The 18,024-nt window shown below is 46.4% G+C and overlaps 1 protein-coding gene across 1 annotated transcript in view; it reads right to left on the bottom strand.

The window, feature by feature from the left end:
• FGFRL1 (fibroblast growth factor receptor like 1) overlaps positions 1-15,440 on the bottom strand; it is a gene marked incomplete at its 3' end in the record, with an annotated part of 174,078 nt that extends 158,638 nt beyond the window's left edge. The window contains exons 1-2 of the mRNA XM_080626315.1: positions 15,361-15,440; positions 14,551-14,660 (exon numbers count right to left, since the gene is read on the bottom strand). Of these exons, the coding sequence (XP_080482441.1) occupies positions 14,551-14,660; positions 15,361-15,425 (175 nt within the window). The 5' untranslated portion in view covers positions 15,426-15,440. The remainder of the gene's footprint in view (positions 1-14,550; positions 14,661-15,360) is intronic.
• Positions 15,441-18,024: the final 2,584 nt, after the last annotated feature.

Here is an 18,024-nt window from a genome sequence, read left to right as displayed (position 1 = left end):
CTGAAAAATCTCTCTCAATTGAGGGTGTTGGTTCTGCCTAGGGCTGCTTGGCCCTTTTCCACTGAAATGCCTTTTCAACAACCAACCACCTCAAGCCTTTCCAAGCAAAACCAAATCATTTGGAAGAGCCTCTTTTTCTGTGCCTGCGTGAAAATTTGCCCTTCTCAAACCTTTTCCTGTCCCCTAGATTTTAGGCTGGCTTTTCTTTGCACCTTTCCAGGAGGGAACAGAAACCCATGGTGGGCTCCAGTGGGATGTGGAGCAATGTCTGGGAGCAGCGAGACCTTAGAATCATAGAATAGTTTAGGTTGGAAGGGACCTTCAAAGGTCATGTAGTCCAACCTCCCTGCAATGAGCAGGAACATCTTCAACTAGATCAACCTTGTTGTTAGCACGCACAGAAGCACATTGCTGCTGTTTATTATGATTATCATTATTACTTATATTCATATATTTATTATTAATATAACACAATTATAATAATGTTTTAATAATCTCTGTAATTATTTTTTTTCATTCAAGGACTTTTGATAGTTGTTTCCATAAAAAACAAGCATGGTGCAATGCCCATGTCTCCCTAAAGTCAACCATGAAGCTTGTACCAAGCAGAGAGGGGATGACTGAGCTTGTAATTCCACATACAAACCACATCGGGCACACGGTGCAAGCCCTTCAGCCTGTGTATGAAAGATACATTTGCTACTATTTCACCTTGGGCATTTGCCCAGGGTTTGGGCACAAGGCTATCTGTCCTCTAGCATAGTATTGTAGCAGCAGTGAGAAATCCTTATCAAGGCAACGTCTGCTTTGCACCGGGTGCTATAGATGAATATGGGATCTCTTCTTTCTCAGGTTTATGTGGGTAAAGTAGAACACTGGGTCTGGTTTTTGGAGGAAGCTTTTGTCAGAGCAAAACTCTCTATACAAAGAGCTATTAGTAACTTACATTCAAGACTGTAGCTGTCTCACTCATTCTGGGTTTGACAGCCCTTAACACAACAAAACAGCTTTGATACAATCTGATGCAATTGGAACGCCAGTACTGGAAAAAATCACACCAGCTATAATAACAGCTTTGCTGTGTTCATCCTATCAAACAAAATCATTGCTCATTTACTGACCTGCTCTCCATAGGCAGTAGTAAACATTTTAGGTGTTGCAGTCCTCCTTGATCTCTGCCTTAATATAGATCTTGTAGCAAAATACCCTCCAACACATGCCACAGACAGAAGGCCTTGCTCCAGTTTAAGGCTGTGTCGTGGTTTAAGCCAGTCGGCAAGTCAGCCACGCAGTTTCTACTCCCCCCCCCGCCGAGGGATGGGGAGGAGAATTGAAAGAATGTAACTCCCACAGGTTGAGATAAAAACAGTCCAGTAACTAAGGTATAACACAAATCACTACTGCTACCAATAATAATAATGATAAAGGAAATAACAAGGGAAGAGAATATGATACCACCGGCCGAAAACGAGCCTGACCGAGCAGAGCGTGCCCTTTCGGGTAACTCCCAGTTACATCCTGGGCATGACGTGCTGTGGTATGGAATACCTCTTCGGCTAGTTTGGGTCAGGTGTCCTGTCCCTGCTTCCTCCTGGCTTCTCCTCCTCCCTGGCAGAGCGTGAGACTCACAAAGTCCTTGGTCAGGGTAAACATTCTGACCAGCAACTGAAAACATTGGCTTTATCAGTATTATTCCCAGACCGAAAGTCAAAACCACAGCACTGCACCAGCTACTAAGAAGGGGAAAAACTGACTGCTGCTGCTGAACCCAGGACAGGCTGGGATACAGCAGAAAGCTTACTCAATTATGTAGGTGCATTTTTCATCTCCCTCAGACAAGTTATTCATTTGCTGGTTGGGTTTTCTTTGCATTTAGTATAGGATCTACATTACTCTTGCAGAGGTAAAACACCTGTAAGTATGCAAACAAAAAGATCTAAATCAAGAGGCCATTAAAATCCACTCAGGCTTATTCCTCTCTGCTGTTGTTTCCATCAGTGTTCCTTTGAATTCTGCACTGCACATTTCTTCTTTCAAACACTTGTCTCAGTGGAAGTTCAATGCCAGTTTTCCTTCTGGAGAAAGAAACCCCAGTGATGTATTTTCAACCTCCCGGCTCAGTGTTTCCCAGATATTTTGAATCAGGGACTGCTGCCAAGATTCACATTTTTCCACAGATCACTGCACACCCTCATGTTCTCAACAGAAATCCATCGTGGTGACACACAGGGATGGACCCTGGAGAGGTTCTTACTGCCCTGTTCTTGTTGCCATTATTGCAGTCCATGCAATAAGTTCCATGCAAGCATGGGAACCAGTGCTTGCCCCTCTTGCATCATCCAAGCCTGAGAAGATCTGGCAGATTTTAAAGGATATTTAAATAAAAAAGCACATCCCTGTTGCCTATGAATAGTTATAATCACTTAGTACCAAGTTCTGATTTTCCCGGGTGCATCAGACTTTAGTCTTCCATGTGAAGTAACCCCAGCAGCCTTAATGTAGATACTGAGACAAGCAGCAGGACCTTCCCTTCTCTACAAAAAGCTGGATCAATGAGCAAAAACCACAGTTTCTCTGGGATGTAGGGTCATTTTTCATCACATCAGACATGCATCAATCATCCTCAGATAGAATTCACCCACCACATCTTATAGGCCGACATAAACATCCTCACTCCAGGAAACCCCTACAAGCGTAGTTAATGCAGCCCTGCAGCTTTACCTGTGCAGCCGACTGGCTCTGTTCCCACAAGGAACGTTTTGCACAGATTTTTTTTCTCTGCCTTATTTTGGCAACCTCCTGAAGCGGTGTCAAAACTCAGGAGTCCCCATAGAGATAAAGCCAAGGCTGGGGGGAACCTGGCTCCATCTCAGGCCACATTCACCTTGATACGAGGGTCGATGCACACTGTGCCTGGACCAGAGGGAACTTGGACACCAGCAGCACTGGTTGCAGCCCATCTTTGCTGCTGGCTGTGCTCCTGATGGAGCAGTTCCTTCCTTCCTTGCAGCAGGCAATGACACAGCAGGGCAGCAAAGGCTGACAGCATTAACTTGCTGTTTCCTAGCTCCCCAAAATGATGCTTCTCCCACAGAAGCCAAAAGCAGAGGCCAGAGGAAGGAAGGTTCCCATTTCTCTATGAAGCAAGCCAGATTTCAAAGGAGCACTAAGACAAACAGAGAACTGTCATGATACAGAGTGTGAAAACTGTAATCTCCAATGCACAAAAGTACTGTTCTCTGACGGAGCAGATCCAAGAGCGCAAGCCAGTGAGGAATAACTACTGCCTGCTCAGAATGGCCCAAACCACTACTGGATGAGAAGCTTCTACCATGGTAATATACACTTTTTCCAATGGGATCCACCAAGTAAGGACCCAGGATCCAAATCTGATTTTCCAGTCTCCACATTCACTACCCCAGGCACTGCATTTTGCACTGTGGACACTGCTGCATTTAGCATTCCTAAAGGGTCATTTTATAAATATTCACATAAACACACAGTCCTCCATGAGCCTTCCTGCCGTAATTGGGAATGGAAAAGGCTTGCTGCCTGTGGTCATGCTGCGACACCCCACGAGCTCAGGCCGTGCTCCTCTAACGATTTAATCCATCACATTCTTTTCTAGGTTGGCTTCTTGCCGAGGTTACCTCCCAAAACACTGAAAAGCAAGGTCAGAAGAGCTCTTATGCTGGCACAAGGGAGTTAAAAGGCTGGGAGCAGAGCAGGACAAGGACAGGACAGTGATGGAGTCAAGTTCAGTCATCTTTAGCTGCCAGGAAATTACACCTGAGAAGCATTTACTGCCAGGATCCGAGTGTCTGCAGGCGGGCTGAGAAAGGGAGGGCCCTATTTGTGCCACTAATGACCCAACTTAGCAGGATAGAAATCAAGTGCTTGACCTTTCCCAACATCATGTGAAGCAAATGCTCCATATGACATGGCTCCAGCATTATCTACCAGGCACAGGTGCATGACTGCAATTAGAAATGACCAGCATTTCACACATAACAGTACCTTTCAACCCAGCTCAGACCATACAGAAACACCCAGTGGCTCAATTATCATCTTCTTCCCCCTCAGCCTCCCCAGCATCTTGCCAGCTCAGGAAGCACCAATAATCATAGAAACATGGAATGGCTTGGATTGGAAGGGACCTTAAAGCTCCTCCAGTTCCAACCCCCTGCCACAGGCAGGGACACCTTCCACTAGAGCAGCTTGCTCCAAGTGTCTTGTGTGCAACCTGGCCTTGAACACTGCCAGGGATGGGGAAGACACAACTTCCCTGGGCACCCTGTGCCAGCGCCTCAGCACCCTCACAGGGAAGAACTTCTGCCTTATATCTAATCTAAATCTCCCCTCTTTCAGTTTAAAGTCATTCCCCTTATCCTATTACTACATGCCATTGTCAAAAGCCGCTCTACAGATTTCTTATAGGCCCCTTTAGGTACTGGAAGCTGCTCTAAGGTCTTCCCCAGAAGTCTCACATCTATTATTTGGAAATTAAATCAGAAGTCACAACACCTCTCTGCATGCTGATAGATCATAACCTTGGCATTTGGTTTGTCCCAAGACCGCTTCTCACCCCCATTCCTAAATCAACTTCCGCAGAGAACAATGCTGCTGGTTTGTGTCCACAACAGATTTATTCCCCCCTTCCAGCAGCTCACGCCGCCTGTACCTTCAAGGAACAGTAGCTGCTCAAAGCGAATGGTTCCTTCTGGTTTCTGGGAATAAAAGACTGCCCTCCATAATCAGGGTATTGTTCTCCCTAAATGGACCCAGACTTTGTAAACATGCTCCTCTGCACAGCACTGGGAGGGCAACTGGGAGCGTGTGTACGCGGACATGGAGGGAATGTGTCTTGTTCTAAAACCCAGTAAATTATGTTAATTCATTTCCTTTGCCTAAACAGTGGTAATAGGCTTCGGGAAAGGAGGAGGAGAAAGTAAACAAGAGTCAATTACAAATAGGTGAGAGGGAGAGGTAACTGAATAACCCCACCAAATGTCTCCTTTAGGGAAGGACATTCACAGTACAGCTCAGATGGGCTCCAAGCAAGCTCAGATGGGCTCCAAGCAGCCTTCCTTTGGTCCTACTGAAGGTATAAATGTGACCATAACAATTTCTTTCTTTCCTTTGATAAGTTTTCAGCCCATTTGCACAAGTTCCATCTTGGAAGTTGGGAAATGAGCCCCTGCCAGTGCCCTGTGATACATCCCTGGGAGGCTTTGTTCCACATGTGATGCAAGCACTCCGGTGACTGAAGCCAATGCGAATAGTCAGAGTCTATTTGTAATGTTTTCTAACAGGGAAATAATTTCACTGAGCAAACCACCATGCTTTGACTCAAACCCCTGATTAGCACAGTTTGAAAACAGGGCAGCATACTGTTCGGGGAATTAACTTGCTTGACCCCTAGTCTATAATGGCACTGAAATAATCTGAGAGTCAGGCGAAGTTGAAAAACTCTTGGAAGACCACACTGAAAGAATTTACTGGATTTATTGGATTTTCTAAGATAAAAGAAAAATAAGCCTCAAACTCCACTTAGCTGGTCTGTGGTCTTCAGGAGACAAGCTTTTTCTCCTGATACCAGAAAAGGAATGCTGCCTAGGCTGAGCAGCACTTTGGGGGGCTCTTTTTAGAGATAGATCTTTCTTCTTCACCGGAAACTCTCAATAAATAGTAATAATTATTATAAATATGCAGGTCTGTTGCTTTGACTACGTTTGAGTAGCACACGGCTCTTTTCTTCCTTGAGATTAACAGTAAAACTTGCGGAAAAGGAACAGATCCACATCCCTGTTAGAGAAGCTACAATCCTCCTCTCAGCTGGGAATACAGGGGAGAAGAGCTCTGAACTCAACTATTCAGCTTAAACATCCTGAAGGTACTTCATCACCTGCAAAGGACTATTCTGATGTTTCCAATGAAATTCCAATGACAGGAATAATCCTGTATACATCCCTACCACAAAATACTGCTTGAAAACCTCCAAATCCTCTGGCCTACCCCTGTTTGAGCAAGCAGGGAATCAGGAAAAACATTTTGCCTTCATGATACAAGCAGGACCTTGCTTTGGTCTGGATAAAACACTGCCCCATCCCGACCCCGTGGCTCCTCCAGCCCCTGAGCAAAATGCTCTGACAAACCTCAACCACTTCTTTGTATCCCTGAAACACTAGCTGTGCGGTGAGAGCAGTGGTAAACACTTTCAGATAACAAATCCGGCAATTAGGAATCTACTGTCCAAAGCCAGTTCCTTTGCATATGCAAATAGCTCCCTAATACGTTTAGGATTCCTTGTCAATGGAACCTGTCAAGGAACAGTAATCACCTGTCATTAAGTCAAAAGCTCCACTCTCATTAGTCCTTAACAAAATTAAAACCAGCAATACTGCAATTCTGATTGGTTGTGAACACCAAGGAGGAGGAAAGATACTCATCAGCTCTCATCTGTTAATCTAGTTTTATATTAACTATTGCAGACCACAGTGAACCCTCCCGTGGCTTGGTGCCACACTATAGAGAACTGAAACACAGCCTGGTTTTACAAGGCCCCAGTTTCTGCGCTCTGGTGAGGTTATAAATTCAAATCCTACCCACAGCTACTCCGCCACAACTCACTGAACCTAAAGGGACGAGCATGACCTTTATAATGGAGAGCAATCTCTGACACTGAATATTAAAATATGAAACAACTTATAAGAGCACAGAGCCTGATCTCTTCCCACTTTAAACTGCCCCAAAATAACTTCCTAATATTATTTGTTTGGCTAAAGAGACACTGATACACCCAGAAGGTGAGATGGCTACAGCATTCTCTCTTGGAAGGCTATCCACACTCTGAAGGAGTTTTAGCCACTAGTTTTACATTGACTGGTCAATGCCAAACAAGCGTTCTTCCTTCCACAAAGTCTGCAGTATTGCAGGGGAGATGTTCCACAACATCCAGAGGTTTATCCTGTTATTCGTTAACCCTTCATCCTTGGCACACGGTTCATACACCTGTAACTTGTCTGACACTTGTCATTGCTTAATCAGTGTTAACACACTCATTTAGCTGAGAATAACCCCCGAGAAGAGTAGTTTCTTCAAGTACTCCAACTGACACAAATCTAATAGTTGAGAAGAAAAAGGAGGAAAAGAAACCAGGTCGCATTGCTCCAGCATCTGCAGCAGCCCAACTCCAGGAGCTTGGCTTGTTCAGCTGTAGGAAGCTGTTGGGGCTGAGTAACTGTTCCTTCTCCCTCCTTTGGGGCTGATTTGTCCTCACTTCTGTCTATAAAAAGGAAGAGTTAAATCCATACAAGGCAATAGTAAAATACTAGCTACTACAATGAACCTCCCTTCCCCTTTTACGACAGAATGCTTCTACTCAGAGCCAGTTAAGCGTCACACCTATATGTGGGGACATCAGGGAAGACACAGTTGAAAAGAGAAATACAGCACAGATGTGGAAGAGCCGCATCTCAACCTTCTTCTCAGAGCCCACACGCTGCACACTCCAAATCCTCTCGCAAGGCTTGGCTGCACCAGGTCTCAAGAGCAGCAGTACTAATTCAGCCTGGATTTTCTCTTGGAGGTTGGCTAATGCTCCCATTTCCATCTATGTCCTCCTCCAGCTTTTATTCTCCTCTCCAGAATATCTTGTTCTGGGCAGAACGAGCAAGCCCGCAATTGCCAGGAAGAGCCTGCACAACTCCAGTACCAGACTCTTACCATCATCCATTCAGCAGGCATGTGTGAGCAAACCCAGCAAGGAGAATACGAGCTTAAATGCCTATTGCACAAACCAAGTCCACATTTCTGCATTTGTCTGCTGTTCCTGTGGTTTGATCTAACATGCACATAACACTGACAGCTCCTAAAATACCCACCAAACTCACCACCACCCCAAGTGGCACCTAGGGTATGACACCTCCTGCATTACTCACTTCTCAGTCACTCGACAGAACACCCAATATTGTGTAAACCTGTCATAAAATAAATTAACCAGACATAAGGAGAAATGATTTTAGGTCCCATCAAGCTGGAAGCCACTCGCAGAGAGGCTAAGAATAGAGGTGCAGCAATCCTGAGAAACATTAACCTGCTCTGAGAAGCCTCTGTTCCCAATTTACATTTTTCTTCCCTTAGTGAAGCTCAAAATTAAGTTTGAACAGTTAATGGAAGTAGCAGCCTGGAGTTATTGGCTGAATTTCTCCCTGAAAATTGGAGTGGTCGGGATGAAATAAAAACGTTAGGTTATTCGCAGCGCTGCTGGATACTGTGTTTCTACAGCGATACAATGGGGAGACTGTGTAATCAGGGCAAGCAACCAAGCTCTATGCAGCCCGTGTTTATTTGACTAGGAAAGGGAGAAAAAAAATAAGGGGAAAATCAGAGATGTGAATGGATTCAGCAGCAAACAGCATATATTAACTTGCTAAGTAACACTCAGGCCAGTCTTCAGCCCCTCCACACCTAGCAACATTGCCAGAAGAATGGCACCCTTTCTTTTGGGGATAAACCCCTCTTGCAGTTAAAGCAATGGATTTCCAAGCTGCTTTCAGCCCTGGCAGTGCACCAGCCACAGTGGGCAGAAGCAGTGTGTTTCTGGAATAAAAATATGGAATCCAAGCTGTCTGGTGAAGCAGGCGAACAGCAGGATCCAAAGTACCGCACTTAACCCACATCTGTCCTGCTGTTGTACATGGGCGATCCACACAGAGGTTGATGTAACAAATAATCTATGTAAGTCATCCTTCAGGGATGGATCCGGAACCCATGGGAGTGAGTAGGAGTCACAGCACCTACACACAGAGGCTCTGAATCAGGTCCTAACCTGTTAAAACTGGCGTGGGCAGCATCTGCATATCTCATACAACATCGGGGCAGCAGGATCGGATTATTCAAGCTTACTTTTGGAAATGTTTTGCTCTTACCTTAGTGCCACAGCTACCAGACTCAACAGGCTTGCATCAGACAGCGGTATTTACAACTTCTACATGCACAGTAGCTGTATTCTTTAAAGAAGTCCCTTATAGAGAAACATGGAATAGCTAGGATTGAAAAAGACCTTAAGATCATCTAGTTGTGTCACCTTGGTGCAAAAAATTAGGGCAGGTCAATACAGCTAAGTACGTATGGGGGGCATTTATTATTAAAGAAAGCTCCAAGTCAAGACTGATTACAGAGAACAAGGAAAGGAACGGAAATCCAAATTAAACATTCAAAACAAGATCAAATGCCTTTCAGCTTGATCAGCCCACCAGTAAAGACAGGAAGAGGTCAGATAAAAGACAAATGCCTTGAAACAAGACAAAATGAGCAGGTTAACGAATGAAAGAGGAGAAAGGAGCATTTCCACTGACTCCTGTAATATTGGGATATGATTGCACAGACCCTTTGATCGGCATGATTTTACATTTCAGTGCAGACACAAGTAGAAGCTTCGTGTCTCAGGAAAATCAGAAAGCTCCACTGGTTCTACTCCAACTGAATGAACAGAGCTGTGACTAAAGGATGTTGGGGTGTTTCTGTTTAGATTCTAACTAGGCAGAAGAGGACTTCTGCGTTATTATTCTCTTCTATGAGTGGAAAGTTTTATCTCTTCCAATCATTAATGCAAAAGTGCACAGCCAGCTAGTGACCATCTCCACTGCATTCACACTATTCCGTAATGGGTATTCTGCACCCAGATGTACCAGCGCTGCTTGTGGCGAGACTGTCACTCTAAAAGGAATGATTAGACGGGTCATTGGAAAAGATCAGCTGTGCCAGGCCATTCATGCCAGCAGACAAACTTCATTTTTAGTTAATAAATCAGTAGCAGCGGTCCCAAACCTTGAAAAATGGGTTCCTTCCTGCTATCGAGTGTCACTTTGGCTTTTTAGATTTGAACGATTTTTTCTTCCTGAAAGAACCATTTTCCTGTAATCCCTCAAGCACCACCACATGGCACATGAAATTTCTCCTGTGGCTAAGAGTCAGGCTTTGGAGTCTCGCCTTTGCTATGCACAAGTTCATCACAGGAAAGATATATTTTAATTTGCTGCTTGCATCTTTTAATGAAGGTCAAAGCAACATACGGACTCGGGAAACAGAGTTATAAAAACTTTAAGGAAAATCTAAATTTATTTGAGCAATTTGCTGAGTTTTGTAATATTGCTAATAAAGTAATAAAATAAAATCAACCCTCGTTTTCCAGTACGACACACGCTGTATTTTATGTTTAAACTCAGCCACAATTTAAAGCGGCCGATGGAAGAAGGGAGGAACTGGGGTTTAAGAAAACAAGCAGGATTTTCTGTCGCCATGTTGACTCTAGGTACAAGTCATGCTGGCAGATTATTCATGAGCAAGTTCCCCAAGAGCACCATTCAAAAAATGCCCCAAACTTAACCAGAAGATATGCAGTGACTTACATAAAGCCTGAATCAGACTGTTCAATCTGAACATGCTTCTCTTTCACAAGTGAGAAATTACCTAATCGTTATATTTGGTAACAACCATCCAAGGAGTAAAACAGAAGCCAACAACCATCACTCTCATCTTGTCATTATTTATCTTTTCCACGCTTAACACCACTCTTATAAACCCCAGAGTTACAGACTGGTAAATATGCCCACCAGAATGAAGAACTCATCTCCTATGAGATAACAAGAACCTTCTAGCATTGTATTTCCTTTTCTCCAACACTCAGAGAAACAAAAACGGCACATAACGTTATTTCTGCATGAAACCATTGTATTTTGAGGTGGCCCCACCAGCAAAGTCCCTGTAAAGTAAGTATCACCCAGATTTGCAAACCAAGTGTCACACAGAGAAGTGCCAAAGCAGAAAGCAATTAAGGTCCCTTTCTTCCCCTCCCTACGCAATGCATTGAAAACGAAATCAACATCCAAACTAATTACTTTCCAGCAGAATATCAGTTTACTCACTAAGAGGAGCTGCTGCTCTTACCAAAAACTTCTGAGCATACCATATGAAATCTTGTTTAAGCCACGGGACCAAGCCAAGCACATCCCAATGTTACCGTATACGGTCACCAATGTGAATATGATGGCAACTTGACAGATTTGGAACAAATATTGCGTTGTGTGTCACTGAGATAATATGGGCAGGAAAATATCAGATTGTATTACCTGTATCCGACCGGAGGTGTGGAGTGGTAGGAGCTACATTGCTGCAGGACATAGTCACTAAAGGTTACTGAGCCAAGATGGCATTCACCCCCGCAGAGGAGGGCCAGGGCAGGAGGCTGAGGACTTTTATGCCCAGTATAGGGCTCCTTGCAGAGAACAGGGATGGAGTGGCAAGAGGGACGAGCCACTAGACATTCACTATTATCTTGGGTTGAGGGCCAACACTAGCCAGTGCAGCTGGCAACTGGGCTGAAGCTGCCACCCTATGCCTTGGCTGTCAGACGAAGGCATAGTCACCCTTAGGAAACCACAGCATGCAGGTTTTGCTCTCAAAGAGTGGATTTTGAGCACACAGAAGTTCTTCTCTTCACCCCCAAGGGAAAGAAGGGGCTTGGATATCTACCAAAATAGCTCCTGAGGAAGACTTCTTTGGTAATGGCTCTCAACAGGAGATCCTTAGCCTAGAATAACATTGGTCACTGAGGAATTATTCCAGATTAAGGTTTTTGGAAGAGTTATTCCATTGCATTTGCAGGTGTAGACAAGCCTTTAGCCAAAGTCTTTAAATTTCAACCCTGAAAGCACTGGTTCAAACTCAGCCAGACCTATCTTCCCCTTCATCCCTCCAGACACAGCAAGTTCTGCACCTGAACCTCTAAAATCAGACCTGCTCTCTGTTTTGCGTGGTTACTTTGAACGTATTGCCTCTTTCTGAAGAGTTTATCTTGATTTGCTAAGATACCCCCTTTCTTGCAGTGTTCTGTACATCAGTGATGTGACACATCGGGTCACAAGAAGGAACAGAGCTGGTAAGCACAGCTCTGAACCTGGAAATATGTCCCCATTTGCTGGGAAGGAAAGAAAAAACCCAAGTTGCCGCATCTGCCCAATCACTCATCTCTGCAGTGCCCTTTGCCTTAAAAGGCATCACCTAAATGAAGATTGAAAAATAATACAACATAACATTTAATGCAAGATTGCAGCTGAGCACTCAACTGTCAGGAAATAGCAAAGCCGGAGAGCGTGGGCAACTTCAGTCTGCCCCCTTGTGCAAATGCACTATGGCACAGCCCTTTCCCAACACCAGCACGCCATCAGCCGGCTCCAAGTTAACATCCTAACTCCAGCACAAGATACAATAAGAGTGCAAGAGAAGGACCAGCACTTTCACTGAGAGCCTCCTCAGCCACCTTCTTCCCTTGATGGCAAGCCAGCGAGCACCTATTTAACTTCTGACACCTCAGATCAGGAGGCGTTGGCACCGCTTTGGGCCACACACGTCTCGTTTGCAATCAGGATATAGGTATTAAAAGTTGTTTGGCCAAAAACAAAGAGCTCTTCTTCCTCCAGAGGAAAGCCTCACGACCTCAGGCTGGGATTTGGCACATGGACTGTCTATAAAACCTGAGCGACTGAAGCAGGTAACATTTATACATCTCCAGTGGCCGAACCCACTGTATGAGACATGCGGAAAAAATCTGCAGGCATGTTAACAACCCAGCACGTTTTTCCAAGAACCTGAAATCTTCCCAATGTAAATATCTAATTATTGGGGATATTCGACAGCACAGAATAAGGCTGTCGTCTCACCTCTGCTCACTTACAAGTTTGATCATCCATCTACATCCTCCGTTATCAAAAACGCTCTCAACCTTAAGGAGGTCCAAAGCAGGATTTAGAGGTCAGGATTTTGTCTATATTTTACAGCAATGACACATTTTATTTCTTTAGCTCCTCTCTCTTGATATCAGCATGTGAATGAATGACAGTTTTCATGGGGTTTAAACTTTATTTCTACACTGTTTTTTAAACCCTATTTCTACATCATTTGAACTATGTTTCTGTACTGGTTTTTAAACTCTCTTTCTACATCATTTTAAATAACCAGGATCATCTCTCCATCCACTTGTAGGAAAGATTTTTTTCCAGCTCTGAAAAGAGTTCAAATAACCCAATTGCCAATATGACCCTATCAAAGTTGCATTAAAAAGACCTTTCCATAGGAAAAACCATGATGTCCCAAAATTATTGGCTGTTAACTTTCTATCACGTCTTCCCACAACAGCAGCCCAGAGCACTTCATTTTCCAGGGCCAATAAAAGAGTTTGAGCAAGACAAGTGCAAACCATATTGAAACAGGGTCAGCCAGGAAAGCAGCCGATGCTCCGCTCACAACAGAGACAAACATCTTTTTGTCTTCTCCTGCCCACTTCAGATCTTTTCCGGAACTCCACCAACTGCTCAGGTCCATTTCAATAATATACATCCATGAGGTCATCTGAATTCATACAGTGCTGCCCATTGCCTACAACTTAAACTGAGTCTCCATTGTAAACCTTGCCTGGAATTCAAGCTTGCAGGACTTACACCCTATATACTGTTTTCTTTTTCATTCAGCTTCCAGCCGAATCATTTTATAGCGCTTTTGCCTCCATAAAATATTTGCTTGGGAGCCAATGCCAAGGAGGAAAAGAAAGCAGCACACTAACCAAACCTTGGGGGTTTTAGAGTAATGCTCCCCCTCTCCTTTCCTACCCTCAGCCCCAAGGTTTATTTTTGGCAAGTTACTGCCCAAGCAAAGGGCAAGTTTAAGCCTTTTAATTCACAACTCCATGGTGCTGGGTGATTTAAAGGTCTTTCAACAATTCACGCAACTCTGATACTGTTGGGAATTGCAGCTGGAGCAATCTGCATCCTAAAGCCATACCCCATTCTCCTGGAACAATGAAGCCCCTCCTTTGTGACCCAAGCTGAAAGCATGGTTTCTCATTCAGGCTTTCCAAGGACAGCACCCACCAAGGTACAACACAGGCGAGAGGGGAGGAAAATCCACCACTCCATCCACTCTGATCCCAGAGTTTTGCTTAAAGCACCTTCGCATAAAGAAACTTCATTTTTCCTAGCCCCCTGTCACTCCCAGGTCAATGCACTTCAATTTGCCTCTGGTAGAGTAACCTGTTTATTGAAATCTGATCAACTGCTGGAGCCCCAGCGTTAAAACATGCTCTCGCTGTTGGGAACTGTCATTTGTCTGTCACCGAGGAAGTTAATGGATGTGTTTGTTTAGGTTGCGAGTGGGAATATACAGGGCAGAGGCTGGAGGGATTACGGGAGGGGAGAGGTATTTCTGATCCACAGAGGAATGCAGTTGCTTTTCTTTAAAATTGTCTGTGTAGTTTTTAACACACGCACAAGAAAAGCCCCTGGAAGTTCACCTGCACCTAAGAGACCTCAGCAAACGCAGAGCGACCGCGCTCCATCCAAACCAACGGCCCTGATAAGCAATGTGCAGAGTTCACTCCAACAGCACCAACAGCAGCTGCCTTACAGGGTCTCTCGGAGGGCACCGAGTGTTTTTGGAGCTTAATCCCAATGGAGCGGAGGGAAGGGTGCGAGTCGCAGAGTGCGGGCTCCTTACCTCTGGCCGAGTCCGAGAAAGCGATTATCCCTGCCAAAAGGAGCGCGAACTGCAATTCCATTTTGAAAACCAGATCCCTCCGTATTGTGCAGGCTACAGTCCTTTCAGACCTGGAGGCAAGAGAAAGGGAGAGCAAAATAAATACTGGGGGTCGGAAAACCCCAAACTGCCCACAACTTTGCAGAGTTTCAGAAGCCATTGCGAAGACTTAAGAGCAGAAACAGCAAATAAAAGAGCAACGTACTTATAATTCATTCCTTGGCGCTCAGCAAGTAAAACTTTGCCCTCCTCTCTGCTTTAACCTGATACAAATCAAGAACCCACTGAGGCCAGTGAGCTCCTCTAAGTTTACAGTTAATGCATAATTCTTTGGTATCCTGTACAGAACCAGTCTGGAAGGCAAACAAAACGCGAGCAAGTGGCCATAAAACAAGATTTCAGGTTAACAATTTGCGGAGGAACTTAGGGAAGGGGGAGGAGGAATGTTACCTCTCCCATCAGCAGCCCAGAAAACTTTGCGTTGCTGCTTCAGTGCCCCTCAGACAGGCTCCGCTCTGGGTACGCGCCTTCCTCCACTCTGCAACTTCTCTGAGCAGCACTGATTTTTCCTCTTCCTCTCCCCCCTCAAGTCCCACTTGTTTCCGTGAACTCCAGAGGTGCTTCCCAAAGCAAAACCGCACTTAATTACCCAGCTTCTTGAAGATGCCTTCGCTGCGATATGCGAACCCGGGATAGATCAGGTTTTACATTAATTACACCCTGTTCTACTCCTAAAACTCTCACTCTCTAAACACTGTCTGAATTCCTCACCCTTGTAAACTCCCCGGTTTAAACACTCCGTGCCCCCAGGACACACAACAACCCGCGTACAACATCCAGCAAAGCAAACACGGACGCTTTGCCACCAGCTTCACCGCCTGCAGCGCGGAGCCGGTACGGAGGAGAGGGCGGGCGGGCGGCGGGGGCTCCCCCCGAGGCAGCACCCGGGGCGCAGCGCGGCTCAGCCCCGCGGCGGCCGGTAACGGGATATTAGGGTCGGGGAAGGGAGGCTGGGCCGGGGGTTGTGGATGGGGGGGGGACACCTTCCAGCTCTGCGTCGACTCAAGCGGGGGTATCCCGGCCGGGATGGGGGGGCACTTACCTTGGCTGCTGCGGGGCTCTAGCACCGTGCGCTGCTGGCGCCCATCACCGCCGCTCGCCGCCTCATGTCTCCGCGGCCACGGCGCCCGGCGGGGCGCTCCGCCGCTGGCCTCTACCTCATCCCCCCCCTTCAAGGGGGGGCGGGAAGGGACTGCCCGCTGCCTTCGGGGGTGCCCTCCCCACGGGGCGTCTCCCCCCCGTTCCACACCGGCTTTTTACCAACCACCCCCGTTCGCCCCAGAGGCGATTTGTAGCACTGGGACGAGGAGCTCAGGGGAAAGGTGGGGGGCAGACCTTGTAAATTATTTTTCCTGCTTTCCGGGTCGGGCTGAGCGTGTGTGTGCGGGGAGGGACAGCGGGGACCTGACAGATTCGCCGCTGCGGGATGCCCGGTGATGCCGTCCTGCGGCTCGCCCAGCCGGAATCCCGTTTAAGGAGCGAGGGGAGGAGGGGAAAGGGGCTGGGGAAGGGGAGGGAAAGGGGGGGGTTGGGGAAGAGGAGGGGGGGGGGAAGAGCCGGGGCGAGAGAAACAAGCGATAAAGCCACTTTCCCTGCAGGGCTTTGTGGCTGTGGGGGCCGAGCCGCGGCGGAGGGCGGTGCGGTGCCGCCCCGCTCCAAACTTCGCACCAATCCCCGGGAGCTCCCGCCCATCCCCGCCGGCCCGCGCCGCGCCGCCGCTCCCCTTAACCCTTCGCGGGACCGGCGAAGAGGGGGAAGCGCGGCTGCCCGCGGAGCTCCGGCGCAGCCCGACCGGCAGACAGCGACCCAGTGCCGAGACCCCCTGGTACCCAGCGGTGCCGGCCCTGAGCCCCGCTGTATCCCAGAGCATCCTCCCCCTTAACCCTGCATCCTCTGGAGCACACCATAACCCTGGCGTTGGTGGAGACACCGCCCCCCAAACCGCTCCCATTCCCAACGCAAGCAGAGCTCCCCCACCTCCGTGAAACCCATCGCTGGGATCGTTTTGATCTCTCGGCTGGGATGCAAATCGTGCCAGAAAGAGACGGGACTGAGTTAAACTAAACCAACTGGAAAATAAACTGTGGGAGCGTCTGCTCCTATAAATTAACTGTTACTATTATTTATTATTTACTTCCAAACAGGACTCGGCTGATGCATCCGCTCTTACAGCGAATTGCTCTCTTCACAGGGTAAAAATCAACCTGGCAGAATTCACCAAACAGCCTAAACAAATGACAAGAAAAAAAGGCTGCCTCAATAGCTGTGCTTTTTGTATAACATTATTGCTAATGCTGTTGTTTATTAGATCTCTTACGTGATATGTTCCAGCATGAAGGCCTCCTTGAAAATTAAGCTGTCCCAATACTGATAGGCACCCGGAGAACTACTAAACCCAAGCCAAGAAGTAGTTTGAACATTCATCTCGTCTGTTTTGATAGGATTATGAAATCACACCCTCTGATATTATTATTATTACTAAATATTTTTACTCAGTGTTTCCTGACAGCATTAAAACTTGATACACAAAATCAATGTGAAAAAGTGTTCAAGACTACACATACAACCCCCCTGAACCAGAAACAGACAAAGCAACTGACCGTACTGTTTTGATATTTTACATATTTATATCATCATTTTCAACATTAAAGTTAATTCATCTGAGAAATCCCAGACTGACTACTCCTCCAACCAGGCAATAACTTCAGCCTCATTGACTTCAAAGACAGTGTTGACTGAGGCAAACCTTCAGGACTTGACCTACATGGTCATATTCATGCCATGGATTCTGATAAAATCACTCCCAAGTTGTGCCAGAATGAGAGCTCAACCACAGGCTGCATCTCAAGGGATGGTGTGTGAAACATTTCCCAGCCATTCCACCACAAAGGAATCAAGGACTTTGTCTCAAGGACGTTGCCATCCAGGTGATCCAGCCCCAAAACTGTTTATACAACCTTCCGTTCCCATGTGGACTGACGTCTAAAGCAGCCTCAGTTCTGGCTCAGATGCAGGATGCTGGCCCATCATGGGTGGGCTTCCCACCATGTTAGAGGGCCTGACTGAAGAGCTCCTCCTCCTCGCCTTGTTTTTCTGGGTCATGCACAGAGACTGAGGTTTAATTCCCACATAGACTGTGGCTTTCTTATCACAGACTGTTGAGAGACTGGGGTGAACTGTCTGGCCCTGAATCAGCTCCAGTCTGGAAGAAGAGACCATCTTCCAACCTAGGCTGTGCCCAAGCACAGTGTCAAGCATCCAGCTCAGATTGGACATAACAGATACATATCCTCTGATGGATCCACTCTTTCCATCCTCACTTACTTACTGAAAATCCCATGTGTGCCTTTGTAGGCCCCAACATCTCCCACTGTG

This window comes from Psittacula echo (genome assembly GCF_963264785.1).
Source record: "Psittacula echo genome assembly, chromosome: 1".
Lineage (NCBI taxonomy): Eukaryota > Metazoa > Chordata > Aves > Psittaciformes > Psittacidae > Psittacula > Psittacula echo.
This window is presented reverse-complemented; position numbering and strand designations above follow the sequence as displayed.